A 14,336-nucleotide genomic window follows, 5' to 3' on the forward strand; every position below is an offset into this window, starting at 1 on the left:
TTCCATGAAATACGTTTGCATTAAAATCTGCACGTTACAGCGTTTTAAGACGATAAAAATTCCTAAATGGAGATTAACAAACTAACGAGCTTTCCAGGATCACATAATTCATTTCTTAACGTAAATATTAGAACAAATTTTCCCATAAATGTACATTGCTACACCTTTCTACATCGGCAAACACAAACGGAGATATTGATACGTCTGTGACAGACTCACATTGGCTGGTGTTACCAGTCCAGGCCTCAGGTTTACCGTGATCTGGTGATCTGGTGATTAGAATCAGGAATTTGGGGATTTCGAGGTGTTTGTGTTTTCACGGCATCGACACGCAGACACTTGCTGCTTCACATCTAAAGCCCGAGGTTTCCGGAGGTCATCTGCTCCGAGCCGGACGCCGAGCCCGGACAAGCCCTGACAAAACCATTAGCTGCCGTGACCTCCAGCTCGCCGTGGCAGCGCCGTAACTCATCCTCGGCGTGAGGAGGAGGGGGAGGTCGGCGGCGTGCACCTCCCCCCCCCCCTTCCCTCGCTGCTTTACCACCATTTAATCACCTGTGTTTGTTCCACGACTTGTTGACGCCGTTACCGTAACAACAGGTTCAAAATGTTTAAAAGCCAGAAAACCTCACGACCCAAAACACTTGATGTTGAGTCGGTTCCAAAACTGATTCTCTTCAAACGCTCCCGGGAGTGAAGGCAGAGGAGTGTTTGTAACACACACACACACACACACACACACACACACACGTACTGTCAGGATCAAACGTGCATTTCCAAATATTTAAAGGAAACATTTGACTCAAGGCGCATGTTTCTGGACGTGTTCTTTAAACTGTTTCCTTCCAGGCCGGGGGGGAGGGGGAGGGAGGTGGGGAGGGGGGGGGGGCGATGTTTGTCTCCGACTCACAAACTCGCCACAAATCAGCTTTGTGAAAACATGAAGACATTTATGTAAGTGTTTGCTGATCTGCTGCTGCTGCTGTTAGAGTTTAGTTTGGCACGAGACTGAACTCCTCTATCCTCCTCTCCTCTCCTCCTCTCCCTCTCTTCTCTCCTCTCTTCTCTCCTCCTCTATCCTCCTCTCTCCTCCTCTCTCCCTCTCCTCTCTCCTCCTCTCTCCTTCTCTCTCCTCCTCTCTCCTCCTCTCCCTCTCTTCTCTCCCACATTCCTCTCCTCTCTCCTCCTCTCTCCTCTTCTCTCCCTCTCTTCTCTCCTCCTCTGTCCTTCTCTCCCTCTCTTCTCTCCCACATTTCTCTCCTCTCCTCCTCCCTACACCTCTCCCTCTCTTCTCTCCCACATTTCTCTTCTCTCTCATCCTCTCTCCTCCTCTCTCCTTCTCTCCCTCTCTTCTCTCCCACATTTCTCTCCTCTGTCCTCCTCTGTCCTCCTCTGTCCTCCTCTCTCCTCCTCTCCCTCTCTTCTCTCCCACATTTCTCTCCTCTCTCCTCCTCTCTCTCTCCTCCTCTCTCCTCCTCTATCTTTCCACTGTCAAGTGTTTGCTCATCGTGGGAACTGTTGTGTCTTTACATGTTTTATTTACAAATAAAAGGAGAGAAGAATCTGATCCATCTGCTCTGAGCAGCATGAAAATATCCCAAATTTTTTATAATCCTCATCTTCTGCTGTGATTTTCCCTTTTACTTTAACAAGTAATAACTCATGTGATCAAACGTTCCCTCAAACACACAAGTTATGATCCATTCATCTCATGTTTGTCCAACACGACTTTTACACTGTAACTCTTCAGAGGAAAATAAAACGAGACCTTCACATCACGTAGATCCAGTTGTTTTGAGACATTTTGATGAAGATTAACATAAATAACCTTTTTTTTTCCATATAAAACCATAAGTCTGGATTTTTCACAACCTGGCAGCCCAAACGTTCCTATTAATGTCTCGTGTTATGACTAATTTAAAAGTTTACTATTAATAAAGCAACATGGCTACAACCACAGAGCTGCAGCACACACACACACACACACACACACACACACACACACACACACACACACACACACACACACACACACACACCCACACAATTACCTTAACACAACAGCAGTAATGAGTCCACCTCACACAGTTTCCACTTAATTAAACGTAACAGCAGAGTGAGGTTTAACTATATGCTTCATTACTGAAATATAGAAACGATTATGTTTGCGTGTTGCTGCTCTGCGACTTGGGAGAGAACTATTTTTAAATTTGAAGGATTTTAATGTCTTTCCGTATCATGTTCTTCCAGATATTCAAACTCACAAGTTTATTCCACCAATCACTCCATCAAATATAAATATTTAAAATCACTTGAGCGTCATTTTTACCCACAGGGAATCAAATGAGTTCTGGCTGAAGTTCACTTTGTCTTTAGGAACTTTGGCATCTGCACTTTGATTTAAAATTAATTTCTGTTTAAATGAAGTTTGGCTTCACAACACGAGTGAAGCAGATTCTGAACACCGCAAATACAAAAAGCCTGTTTTTGGCTGAGAGGGCACAACCTCAGTGTGTGATTGTTTGTGTGTGTGTCTGTGTGAGTGTGTCTGTGTGTGTAATAACAACGCAGGTGGTGGTCCTCCTCGTCCTCGGGGCAATAAACCAGCAGCCTAAACATTCCTCTGCGGAATCGCTCTGCTTCTCCCAGCACTTCCAGTCCAGCCCAGTCTGGATCTGACCTCGTTCCCACTGCAGCGTTTCAGTCACACACCTCCAATGAACTCTACACATTTATCACAACAACGCAGACACGTGCACTTACATCCACAAAAGACACACAACTAGACAGAGCTGTGCATCATCCACTCATCCAGCCCCTGACCTGCACAACATCTGCTCAGCAGCCAGATGTTGCTCCGACTTTATTCTAAAGAGAATAAAGCGACAAATTGCAACAACAACAACAAAACTAGACACAACAACACGATTGGAAAAACCCCAGATGCTGCTCCAACTTGATTCTAACGAGAATGTTACAAATTGCAACAAAATTTGTGACATTGTGACACAAAAAAAACAGATACAAACAACAAGATGTCTAGTTTGGAAAGACACCAGATCTGTCTCCATCCATGACGCACAGGTCAGAGGTCAGTGCCTTGCTCGGTGGCAGGAATCGAACCACCTCTGCCAACGAGACGATAAAAGTTAGAGACAGACAGACTTTTATATGGTTTAAAGGACCGTTTGTCTCCATGGTCAAATACTTCCCCTCAGTGTTTAACAGCAGAGATGTGATTTGTTATTTGGAGGTTTTTCGCTTTATTCTAATGAATCCGACCGGACTGATGGCGGAGGAAAGGTGTGACTGAGACAAACGGAGAAGGACTCTCGGTGGAGCTCTGGTCCTGAAGTGAAGCGAGAGAAGCTCCTGAAGGTTTTCAGTCGCTGGAGAAAAAGTGTAATTACTTGACTTTCTGAGACGCTCGTCATCTGCTTTTCTTTCTATAGCTCGTCAATAACCAAAGTTCTGAGGACAAAGAATGAGATCTTTTTTCTAATTTCAAGTTTCATGATATCATCCCAGTTCCAGCAACGTTCAGAATTGCTGATGCCTGATTCTCTGTAGTATTCGTCTCGCTTTAATGAGAATAAAGCGACAAATTGCAACAACAACAACAAACCAGACACAACAACAAGATTGGAAAAACACCAGATGCTGCTCCAACTTGATTCTAACGAGAATGTTACAAATTGCAACAAAATTTGTGACATTGTGACATAAAAAAACAGACACAACAACAAGATTGGAAACACCAGATCTGTCTCCAGGACGCACAGGGCTTTAAACTTGAAACTTACTTCTGCCGTGCTCCTTCATGAAGGCGATGAGGTCCTTGTAGTCCTTGTCGTCCTCGTACGGCTGCGCCTCCACCGTGACGTTCATCTCCTCCTTCAGGTTCAGGAAGATGCCCTCCGAGAGAAAGTAGTGCGGCCGGTCGTCCTGCCGCAGGTCGTGGAAGATCACCACGGCCCGGGACGTCCAGTTGAAGCTGGTGTGCAGCACGTTGGCGAACTCGCCCAGCTTGGTGGTCGAGGGCCCGCTGCGCACGATGGTCCGGTACTCCTCCCGCTTGTCGAAGCCGAACGCGGGACCCCCTGCTGTGATGAGGGGCAGCTTCCAGTGGGACGCGAACCGGCCCACGGAGGCGAGAGGATACACGCACCCGGGGCCGAAGAACGCGTCCGGGCGCATGTAGAGCTTCGCGTCCACGGCCACGACCTGCGCTCGGCTCTCCGCGCACGATCCGGCCACCGGGTCCTCGGTGCTGTACTTCAGGATCCGGATCTCCCGGCCCAGCAGGAGGCCGTGCTTCGTGTGCAGGTCTTCGTGCGCCATGAGGATGGCCGGGAACACGCGTGGAAGAGCCCACGGGTACTTGTGGTGGTTGTCCGGCAGCATCACGGCCACGGTGATGTTACCCGTACCCGTACCCGTGCACGGAGGGGGGAGGCAGCAGGAGAGAACAGCGAGCACGCAGCATCCCAGCAGGCTTCTTCTGCATCCCATCGTCCCGGAGAGAGGGAGTCCCGTTAGGAGAGGAGTCCGTCTCCAAAACCATAAGAGTCCGGGTCCCTCCGTGTCCCTGCTTCAGTCCCTATGTCCCAAAAAGTGTCCCTGCGTCTCTGTCCCTTCACAACTCAGAGCAGGTCGTGCGTAACGGAGCGGTGCCATGCGTAAAACCGTGCGTAAAACCATGCGTAAAACCATGCGTAAAACCCCGGTGGAGAGGAGGTTCCTCCGGTCCTGCAGCCGCTGGTCTGTCTCAGAGTGGGAACATCCATCCAGATGACTGCAACTTACATCCCAGCACCCCCCACCCCCCCACTGCTCTGCTCTACCCCCGCACGTCACGCACTGCAAGAAGTGTCCACAGCGTCAATAAATCACCGCCGGAGTCTCAAACGCATCTGGGTGAGTTCAGGTGATTCCACTGCACTGTTTTGGAATCTGCTGCCACTTCTTCCTTCTCCAAAGATCCAGATTCATCTGCCTCCGAATACAAGAACACACACAGAAGAACCACAAAGCAACACAAAGTGAATAACAAGTGGAAATTCAGTGCGTGACACTTTTTGCAGTGTGTAAATAGATCCGGTAACGCGGAGGTGAGTCGCCCCCTGGCGGTCGTTCAACAGGAGGTTTCACAGGATCCGGGCCTGATGCAGCATGTGAGTTACAGGACTGTAATCTGTGGTGACCTTTGACCTGAGATATAGGAGGAATTGTGTTTCTTGGCTGATTTGATGACAGATTTGAGAGATTCCTTCCATCCTACGAGTCATAATTAACGTTTTGTTTCGTCGACATTACGAGAGAATGTCATCTTTTCCCGTCCCTGCTCGATTACACGTGTACCCGGAGAGGTCAGAGGTCAGTGCCTTGCTCGGTGGCAGGAATCTTACCACCTCTTCCTCCAGACCAGCCTGTACACCCTGTGTTATCTGAACAAACAAGACGGTAAAAGTTAGAGACAGATACATTTTGATATGGTTTAAACTTTAAAGGACCTTTTTTTCTCAATGGTCAAATAGTTCCCCTCAGTGTTTAACAGCAGAGATGTGATTTGTTATTTGGAGGTTTTACTGGAGGTCACTGGGTAAGACTGAATCTCAATGTTCTCCCTCAGGAATCGAACCCTCAACCCTCACAGACTTTACTGCTGATCAGAGATTGAGTGGGAGAGGCCGCAGGAGCTGGAAATAATAAGAATGTGAATTTATTTTTATATTTCAGGCAAGATTCTAACTGATATTTTACAAAGCGGACGAGAGGTGATTTTAAAATCATTAATTTAGGTTTTGTTTGGAAGAGATGCATTATTATGCCAATATTCAAAAAGCAATAGAAGAAACTCTTCATACTGACATGAAAACCTTCTTCTTGTCGACACCAGGATCGGTTGCTTCACCGCTTCTTGTTTGTTTAATGGTCACGTGGTCGTTTGGTTTGTTTACGACACCGTGAACTGTGGCCTCTACTCGAAATTTATTTATCTTTATTATAAACTTCCAAGTCTTTTTTTTCTTCCATGCAACGTTATTGGTGCTTTACTGCCCCCTGCAGGCAGTCACAGGTCAATGCACACACTCCTTCAAATGTTTATCTTAAAGTCAAAACATGTTAAAGTACAATTAACGTTTGTGGCTTGTTTACAGATACAAAGTTTTTACCAAATTGTTATTTAAGTCTTGTTTTTTCAAGCATCACACAAATAACACAAAGACACAAGTGTAGATGGGAATGATACTTATTTATTTATTTATTTCCCTCATCAATAGAAGCTTGTTTGGAGAAGAGACACACGTTCACACATCAGAAGTTTGTGTGGCCTCACAAAAGAGAAGTTTGATTATCATCACATTAGTTCAGGGAGTCGGCTCAGTTCATGTGAAGCTGATCCCAGTGACACACAGGAGAACAAGAACAAGAACGTGGAAACTTCTCAGTGTTTTAGCTCTTAACCCTAAAAATATGATTAGAAATAAAGCTACTGTAATTTTTCCTTTTTATCCGTATCTAACAAAAATAAGAATCCTCGAGGCCTGAAGCTGAAGAAGCAGCTCGGCTTCATACATTCATTCATTTCCCTTAGTGCTCTTTATTAACATCTGGTTTGTAGTTTTAAAAAAATGAATCTGTCCGATGGTTGTTTGGCGTCAGATCCTCGACCTTCACTGCTTCAGCCAGGTGAGCAGCTGAGGGGCGAAGTAGGTGATGATGATGTCAGCACCTGCAAAAAATAACCATAAGGTCACATCACGGCTCGAATGTCTTTTCATGTCAGTGTCCGTGTCCTCAGGGCGTCCACACTGATGACATAGGGTTAGCTCCTCTGACCCCCGGTTCCCCTCTCACCTGCCCGGCGGAAGGAGGTCATGGCCTCCATCACGGCGGCCCGCAGGTCGAAGGCGCCGGCCTGCGCTCCGTGCCACATCATGGCGTACTCCCCCGACACGTTGTACACGGCCAGCGGGTGATTGGGGAACTGAGGGGAGACAAAATAGAGAGAATTCACTTCTGGGATTTTTGTCTCTGGGGATCAATCAATCAATCAATCAAATTTTATTTGTATAGCCCATATTCACAAATAACAATTCGTCTCATAGGGCTTTAACATGGTGAGACATCCTCTGTCCTAAACCCTCAGCAAGAGTCAGGACAAACTACTAAAAACCCTTTTAACAGGTAAAAATACGTAGAAACCTCAGAGAGACACATGTGAGGATCCGTCTCCCAGGACGCACACAAGTGCAACAGATGTCAAGTGTAGGAAAACATCATCGGGATTAAAGTTTTTAGCAGCATCGATGAAGGTAAACATATTTTAATACTATATGTCCAGCAGTCCTGCTGCAATCATAGTCTCTGGATCTGCTCCTCATTGACTTTGACTGATTATCGGGTCCAGACCTTGTCTTTGACTTCTCTCACGATGTCCAGATAAGGCAGACCTGGTTTCACCATCAGCATGTCGGCTCCTTCTCTCACGTCTCGCTCCTGCAGGACAGAACCACAACGTCTCTCACAACCGGGTCAACAACAGGGACAGCACACAGGGTTCATACACATTTTGACCAATGGATTTCCATGACTTTTCAGTAACTTTAAACCAAATTTCCATGACCGAACCTTTTGTGAAATCTCGGTGTATGCGCGAAAAAGTGACAAAATGTAGTGTTCAAACTAAAAATGAGAATTCCAAGGCATACAGTTATACCTTAAATGACACAAACCCAAGTATGCCTGCCTATATTTTTAGCGTATTTCTTTAAAATCATATGACTTATTTAAAACATTTAAAGCGTAAATGAACATATGAATATTACAAATTTCCATGACTTTTCCAAAACTTTTGAGAGATTCATTTTTTCCATGACTTTTCCAGGCCTGGAAAAACACATTTTAAAATTCCATGACTTTTCCAGGTTTTCCATGACCGTACGAACCCTGAGCACACACACAGGGGGACACACAGGGGGACACACAGGGGGACAGACAGGGGGACACACAGGGGGGGACTCACCACAGCTCGGAGGGCCAGTCCTCTGGCTCCGGGCGGCAGCTGGTAGCAGCGTCTGTCCCCGAACGCAGGTTTGGACTGAGCAGCGTCTCTGTGGAGAAACACAGCAGGAGGACTTCAGCCTGTCCTCAAAGTTCAGTCTCGTGTTCCAGTTCCAGACTCACTCACCTGAAGGGCCCGTAGTAACAAGAGGCAAACTTTGCACTGTAGCTCAGCACGGACACCTGCAGGAGAACACACACACAAACATCAATATGATGACATCGAGTGACAAAATAAAACATTGAGTGTAGTTTGACATTTTCAGTCGTTTACCTTGTTTCCCAAACCATTGGACAGCAGCGCTTGTTTTATAGCTCGGACTCTTCCATCCATCATATCAGACGGGGCGATGATGTGACAGCCTGAAGGAGACACACAGACAATATGATATATAACAATAACTTCAGCTTAAGTCTTGAATCTCTGGGTGAGATATTATTTGAGTGGATTTAACAAATCCTGAGATGCTGTGTCATCAAAAGCTGATCTTTTTATAAACTTTAACCAGTATTTCAGTTATGAAATCTTATCTCTCATTATGGGCTAAAAATTGTCTCAAATCCCGCTTCACAAATTAATTTCCCTTCTATTATGTAAAACTAAATCTTGAAATTCAAGGAAATATGGGACACCTTCATGCAATTTTTGGAAAGTGAGTGGAAATGAATGAGTGAAACATAATAAAATAGCAGCACCTAATAGGATGAATATTAACTGTAACTAACTAATATTATGAATAAAAGAACGTTATTTTATCTAGGCTTTTGATTTGATTGATTGGAATTTAATTTAATTTATTTGTATTTGTATAATTATGCCTTTATTTACTTCCATTTATTCTCATATTTTTATATATGTATATTTTTTATACATATATATCAATATTTTTTTTTTAATTATTTTTATTTAATCTTATTTGAAGTTATTTGATTTCTGCCTCTTTTTCTTTACCCTGAGTGTTTGATTGTGGGTTGGGGGTGTTCATAAACGTTTGTATGTTTATAAATGTTTGAATGTATGTTTCTTATATGTAAAACTCAATAAATATATTGTTTAAAAAACAAAACAACTAAATCTTGTATTTTTTTTAGCTGGTCTTACGATAGTAAACAGAAAAGTAAAAAGACGTCCCTAATCTTAAAAGATGGTTAAAATCTAGAGGCAGGACACAATGAACAGAAGAAGAGTTGTGGTTCATGTTTGTCGAGTGAGAAACTGAAGTTACCGGCGAGGGCGTACGCCACGGCCACTTCTCCCAACCGCAGGCAGCTGGCGTCGTTGTTCAGAGTGCCGTCGTCATTCAGGATTCCTGGAAAGAAAGAAAAACACGTGATGCACTTCGTCTTCTTCAGGTGTAAAGAAAGCGGAGGTTGAATGATCTGAGGAGGCACCGACCGCAGTGTCCATGAGACGTGTAGGGACACAGGCAGACGTCACACGCCACCAGCAGCTCCGGGAACAGAGACCGGATCTTCTTCACGGCCAGAACGGCCGGCGTGTCGTCCGTGTCGGCGCCGGAACCTCGCTCGTCCTGAACGGGACGAGACATCAAGAAAGGGTTCAGGTGTTTATCAGAATGAGACAGACCCACGGACACAGCAGAGACAGAGACACGAGTCTGACTGGACTGAATAATGGGTTTTACATAGGGATGGGGGGAAAAATCGATTCAGTTACAAATCGCGATTCTTGTGAATAACGATTTTAAATTGCCATGCTGCCTCCCAAATCGATTTAAAAAAAAAAAAATTTTAAACATATTTATTGGTTTATATCGGGGGGGATATATGGGGGGGAGCAACATCACCCCAGAGCAAGTTGACCAGCTCTTGTTTTTGCACAAGAATCTGAACATACCCAAGCACTAGCTTTGTATCGCCTACATGCAAACAACAATAGCCTACTTTTTGTTTATTTCAAAGTTTATATTTTAAGTAAACTTTTATTCATTCTATTTAATTTACCTTTTATTTATTGTTTAAAAGTAGCCTAAGTGGCATACACTTCTTAATCTGTCAGTGTGTGTTCAGTTGACAGGGGCTATACAATAATAGGACACATTTTTATTTATTTTCTCCATTGGCTGCCCGGCAGTCATTAAGTTAATGTTAATATTTGAAATAAAACTGGTAAAGCTCTAAGTGAATTTGACTGTGTTGTATTTGAAGGTATGATTCAACATTTTTCCATGGTCCAGTATTTAAAAAAAAAAATAACCAAAAGAAATCCCAGGAAATCGTAATATCTAATCGCAATACTTACAGAATCATAATACCCAAAGAATCGGAATACATATCGGCACCTAAGTATCGTGATAGTATCGTATCGGGAGGTCCCTGCTGATTCCCGTCCCTAGTTTTACATACCTTTGCTATTTTTGCCGGAACACCGAACACCAGCACACATTTCAATCCGTTCTCCACCAGCGGCTGTAGCAGCGCCTCCAGCTTGTTCACCCCATATCTGCTCATCAGAGCACATAGAAATATGATGTAGAGTGAGAAAACACAAAAGGGTTTTTCAGGTCGTTGTTTGTTTTACACACGGAAAAAGTAACTTAAACTCTCAGGAGCATTTTGTTAAACATATTTCAGACTTCAAACTGAAATTCAAAAGCTTGAGTCTAAAGCTTTAAAGGCCAGTTTGCAGTTTGTTTAGTGAGGAAGAAAAGGTTTGGTGGATTCTCTTGTTATCTGTGTGCAGGTCCATTGTGGGACCGGCTCCACCCGGCCGGACGGCTGTTATCTCTGGACAACAGCCTCCGGGGGGGAACCTGACAGTTACATCTTCACTATGAGGGTTATGGATCATGGATGTGTCCTTCTCACCTGGCCTGTCCCGGCAGGCTGTTGATGGGCTCCACCGCGTCAGCACTGTCTCTGTGGGAGAGAACGAGAACCAGAGGAAGAAGAAATGTCAAAACACACACTGTAGTTTACTTCTGGCTGCAGAAACTTGGATTCCACAAACAAAGAATCTTTACTTACGTGATGAAGATGGGGTAGATGAGATTGTCGGGTCTCAGATCGGCGGCGCAGGTCTGCCAGCACCGCAGCGTCGGGTGGAAGTACCCGCTGTGGAGGATGGACTCCGCTGGCGTCTGCATCTTGTCCCTGTGTGAAGAAGTGAAGAGAAGAGAGAGACGAGCGGGGGGTGAAACAGAGAGAGAGAGACTCAGCAGCGAACGGGGGGGCAGGTCCCTCCTTTTCAACCCGGAGGAGGAAAACAACGTCTCTCACGCTCCGGCGCTTCAGCTCAGTCACCGTTCAAACTGACCAGGCACGCGTGAGACTGCTTCTCCAAACAGCAGCAGAATAAGCTTTTATACTGAATAACAAACTTTTATTTTGGTAGTTTAGCACCATTTCCTCCACGAGTATTCCTTCACATTTATTTCTCCGCAGTAAACAATTGTATTTTCTTTAATTTCTTGAATAATGAACAACTTTTCTGTAACAGGCCCAGAAGTTGGGCTTAAATTCAACATTCTCGTTGACTGACTTTGCACTGACTTAGCATTTATACTGAATAACAAACTTTTATTTTGGTAGTTTAGCACCATTTCCTCCAAGAATATCCCTTATCCACGTCTCCACATTCATTTCTCTGCAGTAAAATAGATTATTTTCTTGTATTTCTTGAATAATGAACAACTTTTATGTAACAGGCCCAATAGTTGGGCTTAAATTCAACATTCTTGTTGACTGACTTTGCACTGACTTAGCATTTATACTGAATAACAAACTTTTATTTTGGTAGTTCATCAGCATTTCCTACACGAGTATTCCTTAACCATGACTCCACATTTATTTCTCTGCAGTAAAAAGTAGTATTTTCTTGAATTTCTTGAATAATGAACAACTTTTATGGAACAGGCCCAGAAGTTGGGCTTTAATTCAACATTCTCGTTGACTGACTTTGCTGACTCAGTAGGAATCAGGTGGTTTCATCCTGTCGGGATTTCACAAATTCCTGTCGTCCGAACTAATCAACACAAATCAAGAGTTTGATCCCGTGATGCAGGATCCAGGTCAACTTGAATTAATGAAACCTGAATATTAGGATTAGGCAATAAAGAAAATTCAATAACTATTTCAATAGACTTTTCATTTACACAATATATACCATCAATAATAATAATGTGACAAAAGTCTAATACACGTTGATATAATGTTAATTGAGCTTATACCACATAACACCTCAGATTTGTAAAAGGTTTTAAACTGTACTACAATAATAATTGTTATTGTTATTACTAATATTACAACAGCTAGAGTCAGAAATAGGCTTTAGTAAGTAATAATATGAAACAGGGCAAGTGTAAGGATAATAAAAGATCAACTAATAATAAATAATATAACTAATATATGCAGTGCAAAACAATAAGTGTGAGAATCTTTGTATTAAACAGACAGAATTAATATTAGTTTTACTCTAAATATCCTTTTCTCAAACCTGTCAACACGGAAATTAGTGAAAACACAACAAATGGTTTCCGGTTTGTTGTTTAAAAAGCTTGAAACACAGAAGTACCGATGACATCTGTGAATATGTGAACGATCCATAGGAACGATCACATGTGTGTAACCTTGGCTCCTAACGAGGCCACGAAGAAGAGATTTAAACACAACAACACTGCGGTGGTTTGTTAAATTCGTGGTTTTACAGTACAAACACGTGGATAAAAACACGATAACTAGTGAAAAAACACACGTTTACCTTCTTGTGATGAAAACCTGCGACTTCTCACACAACTCACTTCGGGTTTTCTTCTGGGACTGACGGTTGGTGGTGACGCAGCTACCGCCCACTAGCGGCTGGAGTCTGAACTTCTTGGCAAACTGGCGTATTGGTGCATTGTCGCCCCCTTCTGGCCTGGGGTGTGGAGCAGACTTAATTTAGCAAACTAAATTAAACTAAAATTGTGTTATTTAATCCTGATTCACTTTATAAGAAGAGTTTATTCCTTCATGTCTTTCCTTCTAGCTTTTGGTCTTTTAATCCTGATAATAATTCCCTTCTTTGTTCATTATAATTGTTTCACTCTTTCAATACATGAGGGACAGTTTGTGTTTTTTTGTGTGTGTATCATTTAATCCTTCATTTGACAGTTTCTGTGACAGGTTGTAGTTTTGTCTCCTCTGCTCCTCTCACCTGTTTATTTGTTTGTGTCATTTGAATCCCAGTTTTCTTGCCATGTTTTGTGACTTGTATTCATAAATCATAGTTTTTATTTCTGCTTTGCTTAATCCAGAATATACAACAGTTAGTAAGAATTAAAAGGAGACAGAGACGCGAAGTAGATTAACAACAACAAGACAAGTCCTGTTGATGACATCAGAATCAGAATCAGAATTCTTTTATTTGCCAAGTATATTTGCATATACAGGAAATTGCCTTGGTGTGGTTCAGTAGCCATTGCTTTACACAATTGAAAAATGAGTTGGAAGCTGTGATGTTCTTTAATTCTGTGGGTTCAGGGTTCCAGGCACGAGCTGATTGTTAAAAAAGTAGTTTTCTTAAATTGTATTAATATAATAATAAGCTTTATTTACGTAGAACTTTTTAAAAGCAAAGAAAATTAAATTAAAGGTGAAAGGATAACAATAAAAACATAGTAAAAACACAACATCACGTGAAAGCAAATCTATAAGAATGGGTTTTAAGAAGTGATTTAATAAGAGTGACTGACTCTGGGATTGTATTCTACATTCTCCTCTGGTGGCAGCTCTTATTGATGTTCAGAAATAAATAACAATAAAAATAATAAAGTAGAAACTATATTTTGTTGAAATTGAGAGAACATCTTTTTTTTTTAACTCAATAGAATAAATACAATAATTAGAAGACAATCCTGGTCCACCGGCAGGTGGCGGTAATGCGCTTACTCGTTATAAAACCCTAAAGAAGAAGAAGAAGAAGTCTTACCGGCCACTGTAGAATCCCGTCCTCCAACTATCGCGACACTTCCCCATCGCGACAGACGAAGAAGAAGAAGAGGCTGTGGAGCTGCGATGCTAACGGGCTGTTAGCTCAGTGTGGTGTTCACCCCCCCGGACACATGGAGCGGGAGGGGGCCCGCGGCTGTTGAGGTAAACAAACTGTGCTGTGACAGGGGACCCACGTGACCGCCGGTGTGTGTCCAGATGTTGTGACGTGCACACCGCTGCACATCTGGGTCAGGGGGGTTAGCTTCCATGCTAACAGAGGCTACACTGGGGACCACTGAGGAGCTGAACCGGTTTGAATCCTTGTTGACACCGGATCC

At 43.3% G+C, this 14,336-nt stretch overlaps 2 protein-coding genes across 2 annotated transcripts in view; both read right to left on the minus strand.

The window, feature by feature from the left end:
* npr2 (natriuretic peptide receptor 2) overlaps positions 1 to 4,796 on the minus strand; it is a 48,235-nt gene extending 43,439 nt beyond the window's left edge. The window contains exon 1 of the mRNA XM_061074287.1: positions 3,804 to 4,796. Coding sequence (XP_060930270.1) covers positions 3,804 to 4,512 — 709 coding nt within the window. The 5' untranslated portion in view covers positions 4,513 to 4,796. The remainder of the gene's footprint in view (positions 1 to 3,803) is intronic.
* A 1,445-nt stretch (positions 4,797 to 6,241) lies between these two features.
* On the minus strand, positions 6,242 to 12,838 carry alad (aminolevulinate dehydratase). Its single transcript, XM_061070731.1, has 12 exons — positions 12,788 to 12,838; positions 11,056 to 11,181; positions 10,897 to 10,947; positions 10,435 to 10,531; positions 9,464 to 9,599; positions 9,294 to 9,377; positions 8,342 to 8,430; positions 8,195 to 8,250; positions 8,030 to 8,117; positions 7,417 to 7,503; positions 6,862 to 6,991; positions 6,242 to 6,736 (listed from the first exon to the last, which is right to left on the minus strand). Exons 2-12 carry the CDS (start codon positions 11,172 to 11,174, stop codon positions 6,678 to 6,680), a joined length of 996 nt encoding a protein of 331 aa, XP_060926714.1. The 5' UTR covers positions 11,175 to 11,181; positions 12,788 to 12,838; the 3' UTR covers positions 6,242 to 6,677.
* Between the last annotated feature and the right edge of the window lie 1,498 nt (positions 12,839 to 14,336).

Source organism: Limanda limanda, chromosome 1, assembly GCF_963576545.1.
Source record: "Limanda limanda chromosome 1, fLimLim1.1, whole genome shotgun sequence".
NCBI lineage: Eukaryota > Metazoa > Chordata > Actinopteri > Pleuronectiformes > Pleuronectidae > Limanda > Limanda limanda.

Coding starts and splice junctions, on each gene's coding strand:
- alad (XM_061070731.1), bottom strand. CDS start 11,174: ATGCAGACGCCAGCGGAGTCCATCCTCCACAGCGGGTACTTCCACCCG. Junction 10,948..11,055: donor ATCTACCCCATCTTCATCAC/GTAAGTAAAGAT, acceptor TCTCTCCCACAG/AGACAGTGCTGACGCGGTGG. Junction 10,532..10,896: donor AGCCTGCCGGGACAGGCCAG/GTGAGAAGGACA, acceptor TCTGATGAGCAG/ATATGGGGTGAACAAGCTGG.